Genomic DNA, 18784 nt, shown 5'->3' on the forward strand with positions numbered 1-18784 from the left:
GAAATGTCTGAGAAGGGACTGTGTTCCCTACACAGCAGGCACTGAACAATGAGAAAGCAGGAAGAAAACAAGAAAAAAAAACCTTGTAACTGGATATGTTTCTAATGTTAAGTATAGGCTATCAACTGCAACTTATCTTGAAAACCATACATGTCTACAAAGCACAATACTGAAAGCTTGTAATTGTCTAACATCTTCTCCAAAACAACACACCTTACAGAACCTAGAATGGCCCAGAACATAATCCACTTACCCCTTGGCTACTCAAGCTCCCAAACACAAGTGAGAAATTAGTCCTACTTCCCTGACCCCGATATCCTGAAGTTAACATTAAATAGTCATTAAGTGCTTCCAGTTATTAAAAATGAGCAGTGTAATAGTGCCATTTGATCAACACTAGTATGGCAGCCTCCCCCTGACTTCTGAACAGGGGCCATACAACACACCAAGTGTCTACCTTTACCCCAGCTAAAGACCCCAGGCCTGGGAGAGCACAGCTCAGAACCCTAACAGGGATGAAAGCCACGGTAGGCCTTGCTGAGATGGGAACAAGCGAAGCTGAGAAGGCAGGCGGTCCTCCTCACCCCTGCAGCTTCCGAGAATGCTGCGTATGCACAGCCACAAGTCCTCCACTGCCATACGAACTCCTGGCCAAAGCGCTGCATTTCAGAACTGCTCTAGTCTATTTACACCTGGACCTAATGAGAGACTTCACAAGAAAGCAGATGAATGTGGAAACTTAAGAACAGACATCCTTAGGTGCCCAACAACACATAAACTAGAAGAAAATTTAAGATGATTTTGTTTAAAGTATGTCACAGTTAGGTGCTGTGTTTTTAAAGTGGTGGCAAGCAATCAGTCTTTAAGGCCTATGATTCTGTATCTTTAGATCCGAAGTGAGCAAGGCATTCAACTTTAAAAAGTGGAAACTACAAAGTGCAGGCCATTTTTTTTTTAGTTTTAATATAAAATAAGAGTAGGATCCATCTTAGTCTAGAGGATCGAATAATACATGTTCTCTCTGAAAAATAGATTTACACACACTCAGTCAAAACAGCAGTATATACTGACACAATACACACTCAGCCACTAAATCAGAAAGATAGAAATGTTGTAATCTTTCAAAGCTTTAAACCTAAGTCTTGAAACGTATTCCATTAAAAAAAATTAATGTTCAAGAGAACTTGTTTGCATCCTCGTGAATTTCCTTGTTAATCTTTCACTTCAAGCCATGGGGTCTGGTGTCTAGCTGCCCTATGTTTGTCTGATCGCCACACTATAGAGTAAAGGCAAATACGTTGGGTGCTATGACTCACTCCTGTAATCCTAACTAGTCAGGAGGCTGAGATCAGAGGATTGGTGAAGTTCAAAAAAAAGTCAGCCTGGGCAGAAAAGTCCAAGAGACTCCTATCTCCAATTAACCACGTGGCTCAAATGGTAGAGTGCTAGCTTTGAGTGAAACACACACAGACACACACAGACACACACACATCACACACACACACACACCACACCCAGCCTGAATTGACTGGTTTCTGGAAGTTCAAAGCCAGCATTTCCCCTTACACACAAACCAGTCAGGATTTCCATTGTTCATGAGGGCTAAGCAGGAATGGCGGCACCCTAAAAGTGGTTTCTTTCTAGCAGGCTAGCCACATGATGCACTTAGCTTCAGAAAAAGCACACGGCTGCAGACGGAGCACTGGAAAGGCCCTTCATCCACCTCTCCCATCTGCTGTTCACAGGCCAAAGGATAAGTAGGCCAGCAACAGGTTCCACTGGGGACAAGTAGTGAAATCATATCCTCCATTCCTTGTTTAATGCACCATCACCCACAAAATTCCCAGACTCTTAAGGTGAAGTAAAACTTAACTTTCAGTCAACAGAGCTCCAACGATGTAGACAAGGAACAGAGCAGCTCCTGGGCAGTGCTGAAAATCTATGTGTTGATCTCAGAGCTATAAGATAACACACACTTTCCATAAAACCCATTTTCTAAAGACACAATTATGGTTGCCCTGTGGATCATTCATTGTCCTGTGGATTGAACTCTTAACTGCTCAGTTCCATCTGAGAAAGAATGCATTCTAAGCACACCTCAGCCAACAGACTACAACATGCAGTCTTTTTACCCTTCCTTTTGGCCCAGGAAATTCACTCGGAACCTCAGGTCTCCTCTCACAGCCTGTGCTAGTCTCACACTTGTTTCCCCACATAAAAATGATCTAGATTTCTCCCATGGAATTTAGTTAATAAAGTGATTAAACAGAAGCAGCCAATCAAGCAAAGAATTCCTTCAAATACTGAAATACTACACGCACACACAAGTAAAAAACACAATATATGCAAGGACCTCAAAGTTGTTATCTATTTTACCATAAAGTAATTCTGAGTTTGTGGGTAGAATACAAAACCAAAAGCAGATTAGGAAATTAAAAATAAGAGTTATGCCTAATACAATGATGAAAGAGACAATAGGCTATCAAAAAAAAAAAAAAAACAATGTGCATGTTCTAGAGAACATTTGTTAATGGGTTACTTGGCAACTTACACAAAAGAACGAGAAATTTCAAAAGCTGAGGACTTTTCAAAATTTTCAAAAAGAACATGAAATTTCAATAAGCCTCTCCTGAAAAATTCCAAGTCTCTTTCTAGGCCTCTGCCACATATCACACATAAAGCAAACATGGCTTGCCAAGATTCAAGTGAGAAGTCGTGTGTGGGAGTCTGTGGACATGGGGGTATGTGGTCTGGGTGCTGATGAGCAGGAAGGGCATCACGGATCTGCTGCACAGCACTGAACCTGGGGCCTTCCCTCATCTGCCGGGAGACTATGCAGAATGCATGCCAGGTTAGTATAAACTTCACAAAAGCACAGAAGGATTATTATGGTTTTTTTGGTCGGTCATGCAGCTTGAACTCAGAGCCTGGGCATTGTCCCTGAGATTTTTCCACTCAAAGCTAGCACTCTACAACTTTGAGCCACAGCACCACTTCTGATTTTCTTGTGGTTAATTGGACCTAAGAGTCTCAACATGGACTTTCCTGCCTGGGCTGGCTTTGAATCTTGATCCTCAGCTCTCAGCCTCCTGAGTAGCTAGGATTACATGAGCGAGCCACCAGTGTGCCCAGCTCCCATAAGGATTTTTAAGACATAAATTTCTGGGGCTGGGAATGTGACTTAGTGGTAGAGTGCTTGCCTAGCATTCAAGAAACCCTAGGTTTGGTTCTTCAGTACCACATAAACAGAAAAAAAAAAAAGCTGGAAGTGGCACTGTGGCTCAAGTGGTAGAATGCAAAAGTAGCTCAGGGACAGTGCCAGGCCTGGCAAAAAAAAAAGACATAAATTTCTATGTTCAAAAACTTTTACTACTGGATCAAGGTGGAGACTGCTTTTCTGAAATACCGAGTGCCACTAAAGGGGTTTAAATCACTAGACATCTAAAGCTGCAGTTTTAGAATGTGAGAGGCAGACACAGTGACTGGTGTGGAGAAAAGCACAGAGGAACAGTATTATATGTGAGCAGGCGGAAGAGAAGGCATTGCTTCCACTTATACAACAGTCAGTCCTGCCTTCAGTGACCTCGAGTATATAGTACATATATCTTCAAGGAATTTTCCAGTTAAAACAAAGCAAATCCAGAACCCTGTATATGCTCACAAGCTGAACAGCTCTCCATCAATATTTGAAGAAAACAAAATTCCATCTAAATTCTAACTGTCAAAAGTGGGGGGAGGGACTATATTTTAACTCCAAGAAGCTTAAGGTTGACCTTTAAAGGCCTCAATTAGGTGTAAGATTTTTAAAATCATTGGAAATTTATACCTTTGTTTAAATACAAACACACAGCATGGTAACCATTTTTAAAAAAGGATTACTGAAATCATATACTCAAGTGGTAGAGCGCTAGCCTTGAGCTGAAGAGCTGAGGGACAGCGCCCAGGCCCAGAGTTCAAGCCCCAGGACTGACCAAAAAAAAAAAATTTTTTTTTAAGAAAATACAGCTTTGGATGTGACAGCCCACTGTGGGCGGCAGACGCAGCGGCTTGCTGGCAGCACAGCGTCTCCTGCGCACTCTCCTCAGCTGCAAGGTGGAGGCTTGAAATCAGCCATAAAGGAGTAGCATGCATGAAGGGAATGAATAACCCTATGCACTTCAGGGCTTCCTCCACCTCAGACATCTGGTGTCAAAAGATTCTCCAGCACAACACTGAGTAGGTAGGGGTCAGGGCAGAGAAAAGGGTAAGAAGTCACTGAAACTGCTTTAGACCCCAGGCAACCTTTTACACACACACACACACACACACACACACCCCTAAAGCCTCTGCTGGTGAGCACCGTTCACTGTGGGTGGGGTTCTGGACATGCAAACCAGATGTGGCCACCAAGTATGTGTCTCCAGAGAATACTGATCACAAAGCCACCTCTTGATGCCAAGAATTCTCAAGACATTCAAAAGAATACAAAGCTGAGACTTTTCCAAAAAGGAGGTAGTCTACAAAGACAATGGTCTACCTCACGCACAGGCTGAATCTGGAAATTCCAACTTGAAAAGACACACGATTTCACACACACACACACACACACACCAGGTGCACACTTCCCAAAATGGCTGCTGTCAAAATGCAAGCAAATGCTCTTCTCCTCCGGAGACCTCGCACCTTTCTGAGACTTCACTCACAGGCTCACAGAAAGCCACAGGTGGGCTAACCTCTAACCCCGCTTCCTAGGAAGTTGCTCAGAGCCTGAATGGCGAAGAGTGCCTGTGGCATTAGGCCACTCTGTTCTGAGAACATAACCTATCAAACACACCATCTGTAAAAACGGACCATCGCTTTTTTCCTTTCATTCAAAAAGGTAAAAATACTTTCTCTCAGAATTTAAAACACATGGTTAAGTCAACCACTACTATTGACTACTGGTACAAAGTGCAGCTGAGGGGTCAAACAGGGAAGTAAACTCAACAAGATGGGGAGAAAACGGAGAAAGCCTGTCCCGTCACACCGAACACGGTCTTTCCACACTACTATTGCACATCTCAGGAACAGAACTTAGACCACAAATGAGCCAGTAACAGGTCTCCTATACCACCCAAAGAAAGGCAGCAGAGAGCATCCACGCTCTCTCCACCACTGCAGAGAAGGACATTTAAAGTCAATACTGTACATGTTGAAAGTGTGGGTTTGCCCATAGCAGTGTCATTTTGAGCCCTTGAGTCCTTACTCCTCCTTTCCACATAGCTCATGTGATTCTGTCACAGGGTTAAAAAAAAAAACATCAATGGGTATGCAGGTGTGGGCAGCCTGTAATTTAGTCTTGGTTCAAAGTCAAACTTTTCAGACAATTCCAGTGATACAGTTGGCGGAGCATCAAACCCTATCTGCCTGCTCCTGGCACTGATGGCCAATGGTTATATTCTGTTAGTGAGGTGATGTAAGTATGACATCACAAGTTCTTACTACTAATACAAACAGCTGGAGCCCGGCATGTGGGCACTGCCGAGCGAAACCGCTTCTTCTCTGGGAGGAATCTTTCTCTCCCTATTGACTGGACAGCTTCACCTTCCCAGTCACCTCTTACCAGCCTTAGATGTCAAAGGAAAGATGTTAAATATATGGCAGAACACAGGGCACGATGCGCGGGAAGGAGAACGGCTCCTTTACTCTAGGAACCTTGTAACCGGGAAAAGCCTCACGTATTGTTTGAAGGTATTCAACTGCACTTTACTTAGATGCTTCCGATTTTCAAGCCCAGGTCCATCCTCCCTCTAAGACGCGTCACTGACGTGCTGTGCTTAAACAGTTATGCAATCTTACCACATCACTATGCTAGATGCAGGGTCCTAGACAGCCACCAGATGTTTCAAAAACCACCTTCAACCCAAGCTTTGACTATCTTCTATGTCAAAACAGACTAGCTCGATGCCCTACTGACAGGTTCAGACAAGACCATACACATGGCTAAGAGTCCTGCCCTGGATGGGCATAAACAGGATACCTACATTACAGTCCTCAACACAGAATCCCCCCATCTTACTGTTTATAAACAGGAATGGTTCTTTGTCTCCCACTGCTTAGAACAACTGAGTTGTTCAACAGCGCTTACTTAGCCCTAAACACATGGCCATGTCAGTTAACTAATACTCCTTGAAATAACAAGAGTCTAAGCATATTTTTTTCCTGACAAAGGGTCCCGACCGCCAGGAGAAATAACTTTGTTCTTAAACATACTCACAAAGTGCAGCTGTTAAACCCCACCAAAAATTACTTTAGCACAAAGCTCTAAAGGACAAAGAAAAGAAGGAGAAAATGAGGAGGTGGAGTTTGGACTCCAATTAAGGCATTTTTATACACAGTCCAACACTGAGTCAAATGGAACCCATAAAAGGTATCTTGATGGAAAATGGTAAAAAACCACAATAGTCTATTATCAGAACTGCAGAACTAATCGCTCACTTCAAATGCAATCAGGTTGAGCTCAGTTCTTTTGTTCCTTGGTTCTGTCCATAAGTGCATAGGTTATGTCTTCTGCAGGTCTGGAGAAAATGGACCAGGAGTAGAAGGTCCATCTAGGCCAGAGAGTGTGAATGGTCCATGACTATTCAATACAGAAGGAAACTGAGAAAGAAAATGAAACAGGTTATTTTACTGTAATTCAATCCTTACTTTCACTTTCTGTCCCTACTGTATTCCCTCCCAGGCAGAACATGATACACTTCTGCAGTGGCTCACAGAACAAAGGCATTAACTGTTTACCATGGGAGATACTGCTATAACATCAAAATGGAAAATTATTTGTCCTAAGACTAAATGTAGCATTCTCCAAACTATCTCAATGGAGTGGAAATATCTTCTGTTATCTCCTAAGATACATAGGTTTACATTTAACCTTGAAGGTCTTAGAAAAATCAGTAAGTGACAGAATTTAGCAGAGTGTTACTCAATTATTAGACAAATCGGGAATCCTTGGAGGACCAGAATGGTAGAATAGTTAGTTACAAGTCACTCATCTAGCAGAAGGTTCTGTGTGTGTATTGTGAGACTACCTGTGTGAGAACAACAACATTTGCTCAAGTTCTTAGATTGTGCTATCACTCAATTATCTGCTGGGGAGAGGCAAAGAAAACTTTAAAAATAAAATATAGAAAATGCTCAACACTCTTCTCTACAAATAATTTAGAATTTTTTTAAAAGCCAGAGAGGGAGGGAAAAGAGGTATGTGGCTCACTGGTGAGCACATAGCCTAAATTCCATGCCCAGACTCCCACCAAAAAAAAAAAAGAACCAGGTGCCTGTGGTTCACATCTGTAATCCTAGCTACTTCGGAGTCTGAGATCTGAGGATCATGGCTCAAAGCCAGCCTGGACAGAAACATCCTTATGAGACTCTTTTTTTTTTTTTTTTTGGTAGGTTGTGGGCCTGAACTCTGGGCCTGGGCACTGTCCCTCAGCTCTTCAGCTCAAGGCTAGCGCTCTACCACTTGAGCCATAGCACCATTTCCTGCTTATGTGGTGCTGAGGAATCGAACCCAGGGCCTCATACATGCAAGGCAAGCACTCTACCACTGAGCCACTTTCCCAGCCCCACTTCATGAGACTCTTAATCTCCAATTAGCCACCTAAAAACCAGAAGTGGCGTGATGTGGCTCAAGTTGTAGACGTGCGCACACACACATGCACACGCACAGGGTCATGTGCTGCATCTTGATATTCAGTCAAGGATAGACCAAATACACAAGACTGTTACTGTTAGATAATGAAATTGAAATTCTTTGATCACCTAGTGACACTGAAGCCATGCTAAGGTCTCAATGCAATGTATTACTTGTAAAATGTAGCACAAGTTAGGCACTGGTGGCTCACATCTATAATCCCTATAATCCTACCTACTTGAGAGGCTAGGAATGGGAGGAGGAGTTTGTGGCCAGCCTGGACAGAAAACACTGTAAGCTTCCTTTTCAACCCATAGTTGGGTAGGAGTATCTGTCATCCTAAACTACATGTGAGGCTGAGATTGGGAGGATCATTATTCCAAGCCAGCCCAGATGGAAAAGTCTGCAAGATTCCATCTCAATGGAAGGAAGCTAGAAGTAGTGGCAAAAAAAAAAAAAAGGCTAAAATAGGTAGATTCCTAGTCCAAGAACAGGCCTGGGCAGGAGGTGAGACACTATCTCAGGGGCCACACTCCTGTAATCCTAGTGACTCAGGAAGCCAAGAACTAGAGGATCATGGTTGAAGGCCAGCCCAGACAGCAAAGTCTGATACTTTGTCTCCAAAATAACCAGCAAAAAAAACAGGGCTGGAGGTGTAGCTCAAGTGGTAGAGCAGTAGCCAACAAGTAAGCTAAGTGAGCATGAAGCTATGAGTTCAAGCACCAGAAAGAGTAACCAGCAAAAAGCCAGGGTTGGTTGGAGTAGTTTAGCAGTAAAGAACTTCCCTAACAAGCACAAGGCCCTGAGTTTAAACACTAATACCATCAAAAGAAAAGTTTAATATGTAAAATGACATATAGTACCTAATAACAAGGTTACTAGTATAACAAGGTTATGTATTTACTGTACTACTGTAAGCTTCCAATTGCTATTTTAGAGTGTACTTACAAAAAATTTACTGTAAAATGTCACTATGCCAGCAATAGCCTGTCAGGTTTTTTTTTGTTTTTTTGTTTTTGGTCGGTTGTGGAGGCTGAACTCTGGGCCTGGGCACTGTCCCTCAGCTCTTTAGCTCAAGGCTAGCGCCCTACACAGCGCCACTTCCGGCTTTTTTCTGCTTATGTGTGCTGAGGAATCGAACCCAGGCCCTCATGCATGCGAGACAAGTACTCTACTACCACTGAGCCAACTTCCCAGCCCCAACCCTGTCAGGTTTCTTGTCTTATGTGGCTTGTTTCTCGGCTGCATTATTTAATCTTGTGACTGATAAACAGACACCATGTACAGGTACACAGCAGGCTGTACATCTTGGTTTGTGCAAATACACTATGGATCGTCCTACGATGAAATCAGGAATCACAGGATTCCTTTCACAGAAGGCATCCCCTTCATCAAGCAACGCTGGCTGTGCATATGGACACTTTTGTATATGTATATACGTATACAGACAGTCCCTGGACTGTTCCAGCTTATGATGGTACAAAAGCCAGGTACATTTAATAGAAACCATGCTTTGAATTTTAGTATTTTCCTGGACTAGCGATACACAGTACAATCCTCTTTTGTCATGCTGGGCAACAACAGAGAGCCATATCCTTGAGTTAATTGCTGAATCACAAGGAAAACTATCCAATACTATACAGTGGCCCATGTTGATAAGCAATGATGGTCCATTGGTTATTAAATAGTTTCTACTTAAATGATATTTCCAACTTACACTGGCTGCATAGAACATAATTCCATTGCAAGCTGAGAACATATCTATACACATGTATTGTTTATTTGAGATGGAGTCTAGCTATGTGGCTCAGGCTGTCCTTAAACTCTTAGGCTCAAGCAGACCACCCTGACTCACTTCAAAGTGGCAAGGACTACAAGCATGCAACTTACTGTATGTCTATGTATATAGACACAGATGTATACCTGAATAGATGCACAGACCAGCTTAAGTGCATACACATGCGCACACATACACTCAAACAAAAAAATGTCTGGTGTTCAAGATGACAAAAAATTTAAGTGAACTCAAAATCTACCTCAAAATAGAACAATTTAAAATCAAATGTAATAGTAAGCAACGAAAAGGTAAACGTTGCGGGTATTTATCCAGTCTCTTTGCTGGCTAGACAACACTTGAGGTCTGGAGGTGTAGTTCAAGTGGTAGAGCATTTGCCTCACATGCACAAAGTCCTGGGTTCAATCCCCAGTGTAGCAAAATAAGCTAGCAGAAAATCAACCCTTGGAACTTCAAAACTAAACTCTATAATCTTTATTAAGTAGAAGCTGACTATCCGAACAGTGGATACTGCTTTGCTGTTTCTTCACTTAGTACTCCTATTACAAGAGACAGGCTTTGATGGAATTTACCTGGAAAAGTGTGTTAGCACCTTGAAGTCTGGCAGGACTCAGGGGGGCTACAGGGCTGAGCGTAGTCCAAAAGTGGATGCTGGAGAGCAAAGGGCTTGGGGTCAGTAGGATAGGTGTCTGCAACACACAAAGAGAGCCAGTAAATGAAAACAGGGCCTGTGATCTGTCCCTGCAACAGTATACAAGCTGCAAACAATCTGTTTCACATTCAACCCAAGTATTGTGCGGTTCTCCACTCCAAATGTCTCTAGGTCTGAAATTTTTCATGATGAAAATTTCAGAAGTCATTTGTGGAACTTAACGAAGCTAAAGGTCAAAATAACCACTTTTCAATTCAGCTTTTATAGCAAATAGCAAAAGCAACCTCGATTCAGGTACAGAGGCATAATGGGTAACTGAGTCAACAACACAGTCCTTCTTTAATAATGAGATGCTCTGGGAGTGATCTAGTAAAATGTTCTACAAGATGAGCAAGTTAATAAATACCAGCTATAACTAAACAAACTTGAGACTCCATACCACACCCATCCCTTTCTACCGCTCTTAGTACCTATTGTTTTCTCATAAGATACCAAGTTTTACGAAGAAAGGAAGAAGAAATACTTTCAATAGGAGGAAGTAGAAAATCTGAAATCAGTATTTACTTGTAGAACAATGAATTTTTAAAGCCAATACCCCAAACCTTCCATTTTAGCCATCCTGAGATGAGGGATTGGGTTTGAGTTATCAAGAACCCTTTTAAGACAAACCTAAGGAATAGAGAACACACTTGCAGGTGGAAACTGTAGGTTTGTTTTAGAAGGTGAATAAACGTGAATAGCCGCACTAGAAAGGAGGAGTGAGCTACCTGAGAAAAAAGTGCTGGTGTGAGAGAAGCCGTAGGGAGAGATGGGCTTAAAATCCCCAGTGGGCTCGGGTCACTGCCTGTGATCACAAGAGTGGGTGCCAGTTCTAACCCTTTGGGTTTTTTGGACCTTGATGAGCTATTTGTTTTGTCCTTTTCTGGCAAAACTGAATCCTCATTTTTAGACTCCAGTGACAAGTTCTCTGGAAGTTCCATTGGCTGAGAAGCCAATGATGCAATGTCTGTATCGATGTCCGGGTTGGAACTCAGTGGTGGAGAAGGTGTTCGAGAAGGCTCCTTCAAAGAAAGGGGTAAGGATGGAGCAGGAGGTGTGGGGGTGAAAGTGGCTTCTACACTGGATACAGAAGTAGCTGGGGCTTCCAAGGAAGGTAGTTTTGGAGAAACCAAAGTCTCCAGTGCTTGGATAGTTTCTTCAGAAGATGGCGAGATACTGGGCCCAGATGAGATGGCAACAGGAACAGGTTCACTGGGCAGCTTTTTGGAAGGTGTTGTTACAAATCTGATGACCGATGGTGTTGGCTCCTGAGATTTTTTCTCGGCCAGTTTCTCAGCTGGATTCTCCATCTTTATAGATTTGAAAAGCTTCTTGCTGGAGGTGTTCAGTGAGTTGAGAGTAAATGAAGAATACAAGCCAGAGTGGATGTAGTCGTTGCGGCTAGAGGCCTTGGCGCCAGGCTGAGGGGCTGCTCTCTCTCTCCCACCATTCTCCACATCTTTGGAGCTGCTGCTGCTGACTTCATTGGAATTTAGAGGTTCACAGTCTCCCTCAATCCTGCCCACTGCCATTGGATCCATTTTCAAAATCTCTGGGTAAGACACAAACTTGTACACAAACTTCTGACCATTCACTTTTTTAATAATATTCTGTAGGTAAAGAAAATAAGCATTCTTATACTTTCTTGTTAACTTACATCCCACAGCTAATGAAAAAGCTGACCTAGTGAAGCTATCTGAGAAGCGGACATAGCTCACTTAAAAGCTTCACAATCTTCAACATCAACCTAGCCACACCAAATAGCCCTTGTTAATGCAGAGAAGTTAAAGTTTTACTATAAAAAGTTGAGCAATTGTTAATTCTGTGACCTTTTCAAATATATTTATTAAGTCAGAACTCACTGGACTGCTTGTATCAAATAAGTCCACAGGCACAAGCCATAGCATCCTAAGAAGGCAGAAAGGAACTTGAGCATTGCATCTGTGAGGTTGCTACTTCCTTCAGAGAAAGCTGATAAGATCAACTTAAAGGCAAAAGGAAACAAGTTCAGCCTCTTATTCTAAGTCTAGCCTTCAGGGCTGTTCGTTTTTCCTCAGTGCCCAAGAACATAATTCAAAGTAATGACAAATCAAATATATAAAATTTTAACTAAGAAATCAATTCCATTAACAGCTATTCTTTAAGATATTAATCTATGTTCCCTAGATTAAAACTAAAATTAAGAGCTTAAAAAAAACCTATGTATAACAATTTTTTAAGTACATTATGACTAACATGGGAATATTTATCCTAAAAAAAACTATTTTTTTCATATTCCAATCCTGTACTTTTTGTTTTAAAAGAAAACTCAGCCAGGAATAAAGAATATGTAATAAGAATAGGTTACTGAGTAAGAATTTATAGACATATAGCTGAACATTTTACATTTACACATTGCTGAAATATAAAATAACAGAGATAGCAATACCCACAATCTCTATAGAAATGAAGGAATGACGCTGGTCTTGAGGCTATCTGTAGACTCAAGACAGGGTGGTGCATTACCTTCACGTAGTAGTATCTGAGAGCTCGGCTGAGTTTGTCGTAATTCATGTTGGGCTTGTTCTTGCGAATCCCCCAGAGCCGAGCCACCTCTTCTGCCTGCAGAAGCTTGAACTCCCCATTGTCAGAGGTCCAGCAGATCATGTGCTTGTTCTGAGGCTCCTGCAGGAGCTGGAGGAGGAACTGCCACAGGGTGATGGCACTGTCCATAGCAATAGGCTGAAAGAACACAGCAATAGGCTGAAAGATATGTGGTAACATTAACTTATCTAACACTGTCAGGCCTGGCTCTATGTGCTCTAAATGTACAAGTTATTGTTCCATACGAATCCCATAAGTTAAGGTACTACTGCATTGTTTTACATATGGAAAGAAAAATGGACTAATCAAAGGATTATGTAACTTGCCCCAAATCACATAACAAATGAAGCTAAGTAAGCCCAAGCAATGTGGATCCAGAATCCAAACTCTTAAGCATGACATGCTGTTTAAGAAGCCCTCAGTACTTATGGGCACTGGTAACTCATATCTGTAATCCTAGCCACTCAGGAGATCAAGATCCCAAGGACCAAGGGTGGAAGCCACTTATGCAGAAGGACCAAGGGTGGAAGCCACTTATGCAGAAGGATCAAGTGTGGAAGCCACTTGTGCAGAAAAAGTGTGTGAGACTGTCTCTAAAATAACAAGCAAAAAGCAGGACTTCCTGCGGCAGGTAGAGCACCAGCTGAGCAAGCAAAGCCGAGAGCACATGAGGCTTGGAGTTCAAATATTCTAATCTGTCACCACCTGCCCCCTTCCCCTTACCCAACCTCCTAAGCATGGCCCAAGAGTGGCTAAATTGGCAGAGCATTCCCTACTAAGTCTGAAGCCCAAAGTTTGATTCCCAGAACTGGAAAAAAAAAAATTCTTAAGCAACAAGCAACTTTCATGGAGGCAAAAACTAGTTCAAAAATAACAGGAACAGAAAAACTTGTCAATCAAGCGTGTAAGTTAGCCAGGCACCAGTGGCTCACACCGACCCTCCAAAAAAGTATGTTATTAAATTTTACCTCAAACTCTCATTGTTATATTCTCTCAGAAGACCACAATTCTAGCACCTATGTAAATAACCCAGTTGTTTGTTTTTTTGTCAGTCATGGGGCTTGAACTTAGGACCTGGGCACTGTTCCTGAGCTCTTTTGCTCAAGGCTAGCTAGTGCTCTAACTTTCCTACCGGGGCTGGCAGTAAATAACCATCCTCAGATCTCAGCCTCCTGAGTAGCCAGGATTACAGGTGTGAGCCACCAGCACCCAGCTAACCCAGTTTCATTTACTGGCCAAGAAATTTGTCTCAGGGTAACCTGGGGGCTGAAGTAGAGGAAATAATCTACTCCTATTCCAACTACTGTGGTCCTCTACATAGCCCTGGGTTTGATCCACAGTACTACAAAACAGAAACAAACACATAAACAAAAACCTTAACCAAGAATATATAAATAACTTTTACAACTTAAAAAAAGAAAAATTTATGGAAGTGAAGCTGTGGCTAAATTGGTAGAGCACTAGCCTTGAGCTGAAGACAGCACCCAGGCCCAGAGTTCAAGCCCCACAACCCATCAAAAAAAAAAAAAAAATGAAAAATTTAAACCAGGTATGATGGTGCATGCCTATAATCCCCACAATGGAGAAGAAAATAAGTTCAAAAACAACTTGGACTATGTGACCAGACTCTCAAAGAAGGGAGGGAAGAGCTGGGAAGGTGGCTCAATGGTACAGTGCTTGCCTTGCATGCATGATGCCCTGGGTTCGATTCCTCAGCACCACATAAGCAAAAAAGAAAAAAGCGCTATGGCTCAAGTGGTAGAGCGCTAGCTTTAAGCTGAAGAGCTGAGGGACAGTGCCCAGGCCCAGAGTTCAGGCCCCACGACCGGACCCAAGAAAAAAAAAAAAGGAAGGGAAGGAAGGAGGGAAAGAGGAAGGGAGGAAAGGAAGGAGGGAGGGAAGGAAGGGAAAAAAGGGAAGGAGGAAGAGAGGGAGGGAGGGAGGGAAAAAGAGAGGGAAGGAGAGAGGGACGAAAGAAGCCAACCAATCATGTGGTACAGGCTCCCAGACAGGATTCAAAAGTAAAATGATCTAGAGTTTGGAGCAAGAATTGGAGGTCTACTCAGGTAAAAGGTAGCAAGACTCTATCTCCAACAAAATATTAAAACAAAAGGGCTAAGAAATAGCACAAGTGGTAGAGTACAAGGCCCTAGGTTCAAATCCCAGAAACATTTTTTTTAAAAAAGAAAGAAAAAATAAATAATTAAACAACAGATCTGAAGTCACTTCTCCAAAGAATGTATATAGTCAAAAAGCATATGAAAAGATACTTCCCATCATTATTAGGTAAATAAAAGTCTAACCAGGGGCTGGGAAGGTGGCTCAATGGTAGAGTGCTTGCCTTGCATGCATGAGGCCCTGGGTTCGATTCCTCAGCACCACATATGCATAAAAAGCTGGAAGTGGTGCTTGGCTCCAGTGGTAGAGCGCTAGCCTTGAGCTGAAGAGCTGAGGGACAGCACCCAGGCCCAGAGTTCAGGCCCCATGACTGGCAAAAAAAAAAAATCTAACCAATAAAAAATTACGTCATTAACTACTAGAAGAGCTACAACAAGAAAATGGATCTCCAGATGCCTCATTCTCCTGAGTGTTGGGATTGTAGGTATGGGACACTACAACTATCTCAGGTGTTTCTTTTGAGGCTGCTGGAAAAAAAAAAAAAAGATGTTTGCGCAACTCCATGATTATACTAAAAATCAATGAACTGTGCACCCTAGACAGGTGAATTTCATGGCATATAAATTACATTATCAATACAGATGTTTAAAGTAGAGGCTGGGAAGGTGGCTCAGCGGTAGAGTGCTTGCATTGCAAGCATGAGGCCCTGGGTTCGATTCCTCAGCACCACATAAACAGAAAAAGCCGGAAGTGGTGCTGTGGCTCCAGTGGTAGAGCCTTGAGCCGAAGAGTTGAGGGACAGCGCCTAGACCCAGAGTTCAGGCCCCATGACCGGCAAGAAAAAAAAAAAAAAAGATGTTTAAAGTACACAAGCCTAACACCACAAACTAAGTAAGTTAGGCTTGAGAAAACTTAATTCTAACAACTTAATTATAATTCTAACGGGACCCTTAAGGGCTGATTAATAACACCTGGGTTTCTAACTCTAGCTTCCCTTGGACACATGCAATGTCTTCCAGGAATCTTCACACAGGCAGCACTTTGAAGCTGGTTGTACAGAGATGCTATCATCCCGAAGCAGAGATGGGAAAACAGTTAAAAAACAGGAAAGGAAAGATGCCTCCAGACAGTACTCCTGGAGAAGCTGAGGCCATCAGTGCAAGCCTCCTTCATTACTCACATCCTCTGTTCATCAAGGAACCTTCTTGCCCTGAATTTACCTTGCTAAGGTGATCACACACTTGTTAGCCACTACATGATAGGCATGTATAAATTATAAATGAAAAGCTTCCTCTAATGCTAAATAACCATGCCCACTAGCAATCAGTTCCCCCTAGCCTCACCTAAGCTGGGCTTCTTACTGATTTATTTACTTATTTTTGCCAGTAGGATTTAAACTCAGGGTCTCATGCTTGCTCAGTTTGCTTACTTCGCTGGCACTCTAACACTTGGGTCACGTCTCCAGCCTTACCTCAACTCTTCCAATCTGGTGTGAGCCACCAGCCCCTGGCTACAATAGTTGGTTATTATATCAACTAAGTATGTCAGGAGAAGAATCACCTGCCATTCTGCATGTACCAGACAGACCATATTTCTGATAATGCTTATTCAAGCAAGGAAAGTTGTTTTTTTTTGGGGGGGGTCCGGTCGTGGGGCCTGATCTCTGGGCCTGAGTGCTGTCCCTTAGCTCTTCAGCTCAAGGCTAGTACTCTACCACTTGCGCCACAGCACTACTTCTGGCTTTTTTTTTTTTCTCTTTGCTTATGTGGTGCTGAGGAATCGAACCCAGGGTCTCAGGCATGCAAGGCAAGCGCTCTACCACTGAGCCAACTTCCCAGCCCAGGAAAGTTGTTTTCCCATTTAAGCCATCAGTTGCTAGTCTACAACTGCTAAAATGACTCAAAGTATTAGCTTAACCAAACAACTCAATTTCACATTCCCAAATACCACCTTTGTATAAAGAATATTTAAGGCCGGGCGCTGGTGGCTCACGCCTGTAATCCTAGCTATTCAGGAGGCTGAGATCTGAGGATCGAGGTTCAAAGCCAGCCTGGGCAGGAAAGTCCGTGAGACTCTTATCTCCAATAAACCACTAGAAAACTGGAAGTGGCGCTGTGGCTCAAGCAGTAGAGCACTCGCCTTGAGCTGAAGAGCTGAGGGACAGCGCCCAAGCCCAGAGTTCAAGCCCCAAGACGGACACACACAAAAAGAATATTTAAGCCAGGCCCTGGTGGCTCACACCTGTAATCCTAGTTACTCAGAAGGCTGAGATCTGAAGATGGGGGAACAAAGCCAGCCCAGGCACGGAAGTCTGTGAGACTCTTCTCTCTAATTAACCATCAGAAAACTGGAAGTGGAGCTGTGGCTAAAAGCTGGAGTGCTAACCTTGAGCAAAAGAGCTCAGGGACAGTACCCAAGCCCTGAAGTCAAGCTCCACCAAAAACAAAAGGGGGGAAAAAAGAATGTTTACAGAGGCAGGTATGATGGCTTACCCCTGTAATTCTACCACTCAAGACAGAGGCCAGGGCTAGGCTCCAGTGGCTCATACCTGTAATCCTAGCTACTCAGGAGGCTGAGATTTGAGGATCTCAGTTCAAAGCCAGTTCCAGCAGTAAAAGTCCGTGAAACTCTTATCTCCAATTAACTACCAGAAAACCAGAAGTGGCGCTGTGGCTCAAGTGGTAGAGCACTCACCTTGAGCTGAAGAGCTCAGGTACAGCACCCAGGCCCAGAGTTCAAGCCCCATAATCGACCAAAAAAAGAAAGAAAGAGGCCAGCTTAGACTACATCACAAAACCACCATACCATCATCTTAAGAGAGAAAAAAAAAAAAAAAAGAAATGATTACAGGATCAGAGGCAGGAACGTACACATATGAGAGATGAAGAGGGGAGAGAGAAAAGCCAGGCAGAGAACTGAAGTATAAATGACGGTAGTGCTTATATTTCCATTTGTTTGGGGAAGAAAAGTTCCTTTTTTGTGTGTGATATTTTTCAGTTTGTTTATTGAAACAATCTACATAATAACCTCATTGCACTCTTTTTTTTTTTTGGTCAGTCCTGAGGCTTGAACTCTGGGCCTGGGTGCTGTCCCTCAGCTCCTCAATTCAAGACTAGCACTCTAACACTTGAGCCAGAGCACCACTTCCAACTTTTTTGGTTTATGTGGTACTGAGGAATTGAACCTAGGGCCTCATGCATGTGAGGCAAGCTCTCTATCACTGAGCCACCTTCCCAGCCCTGTTTTGGGAAAAATTCTAAGACCCAAATCCTTGACTCTTAATACCTATTATGTTTCAGCCTTACAGATTTAAACTGGCCAAATGATACAGCCACTAAGTCATTAGTGAGGCATTAACATCTCCCCCAGGAACACATAAGAGCCATCCTGAGCAAGGAAGGTTTTTAAAAATATAGGAATACCCCCAAGGTAGTGAAGGCTTACCTTCGGCCTTTCCTTCTGCTAACTACAAGAGTTTGGTGTATGGAGTCAGATGCTGGTGGGGTGTTGGATACTTTAGGACAGAAGCGAAGTCCTGTGGTAAATGCCAATGCTCCAGCACATCAGCGTGTCCAGGACAGAAGGCGGCTAAGAGGAAAACAAAGGGACATTATGGTTTGGAATTGAAGTACTAGAAATCTGATTTTTTTTTTGATAAAAACTTCGCAGAAGAATGGACATCTTCAGTGAGTACTTTATATATTTATTTCTAGAACTGGGATTTGAACTTAGTTAGGGTCGTATGCCTGCTCAGTTTGCTTACTTGGCTAGCATAGTCACATGTCCAGCCCAGATTTTTGCCGTTTGAGAGATGAAGTCTTTCAGTTTTCTGCCTCGTCTGGCTTTGAACCAATCATTCAGGGCTCAGCTTTCTGAGCATTACGATTACAAGGCATAGGCTATCAGTGCCTGGCTCCTAAAACAGTATTTTGCCATTAAAAAAACA

General features: G+C 42.8%; 1 protein-coding gene across 2 annotated transcripts; it reads right to left on the minus strand.

Annotated features, from left to right (window-relative positions):
- Positions 1–4015: 4015 nt before the first annotated feature.
- Positions 4016–18420, minus strand: Elk4 (ELK4, ETS-domain protein (SRF accessory protein 1)). Of its 2 annotated transcripts, XR_001175104.1 has the most exons (6): positions 18283–18420; positions 12643–12858; positions 10866–11747; positions 10019–10135; positions 4571–6618; positions 4016–4316 (listed from the first exon to the last, which is right to left on the minus strand). XR_001175104.1 is itself a non-coding variant. In XM_013017265.1 (5 exons), the coding sequence occupies exons 2-5, from the start codon at positions 12847–12849 to the stop codon at positions 6520–6522; spliced, it is 1305 nt and encodes a 434-aa protein (XP_012872719.1). In that variant the 5' UTR covers positions 12850–12858; positions 18283–18420; the 3' UTR covers positions 4016–6519. The 2 variants fall into 2 exon arrangements, 1 of the variants encoding a protein (XP_012872719.1); XM_013017265.1 differs by having other exon boundaries at positions 4016–6618.
- Positions 18421–18784: the final 364 nt, after the last annotated feature.

The sequence above is a fragment of the Dipodomys ordii genome, unplaced genomic scaffold, assembly GCF_000151885.1.
Source record: "Dipodomys ordii isolate 6190 unplaced genomic scaffold, Dord_2.0 Scaffold35, whole genome shotgun sequence".
In the NCBI taxonomy this organism is placed as follows: Eukaryota; Metazoa; Chordata; class Mammalia; order Rodentia; family Heteromyidae; genus Dipodomys; species Dipodomys ordii.

Bases quoted from the DNA above. Each gene is read 5' to 3' on its own strand.
- Elk4 (XM_013017265.1), bottom strand. From the start codon at position 12,849: ATGGACAGTGCCATCACCCTGTGGCAGTTCCTCCTCCAGCTCCTGCAG. The intron at 11,748-12,642 runs GTAATGCACCAC...CTTTACCTACAG, and splicing joins TCAGATACTACTACGTGAAG to AATATTATTAAAAAAGTGAA. The intron at 10,136-10,865 runs GTAGCTCACTCC...TGTGTGTTGCAG, and splicing joins CACCAGCACTTTTTTCTCAG to ACACCTATCCTACTGACCCC.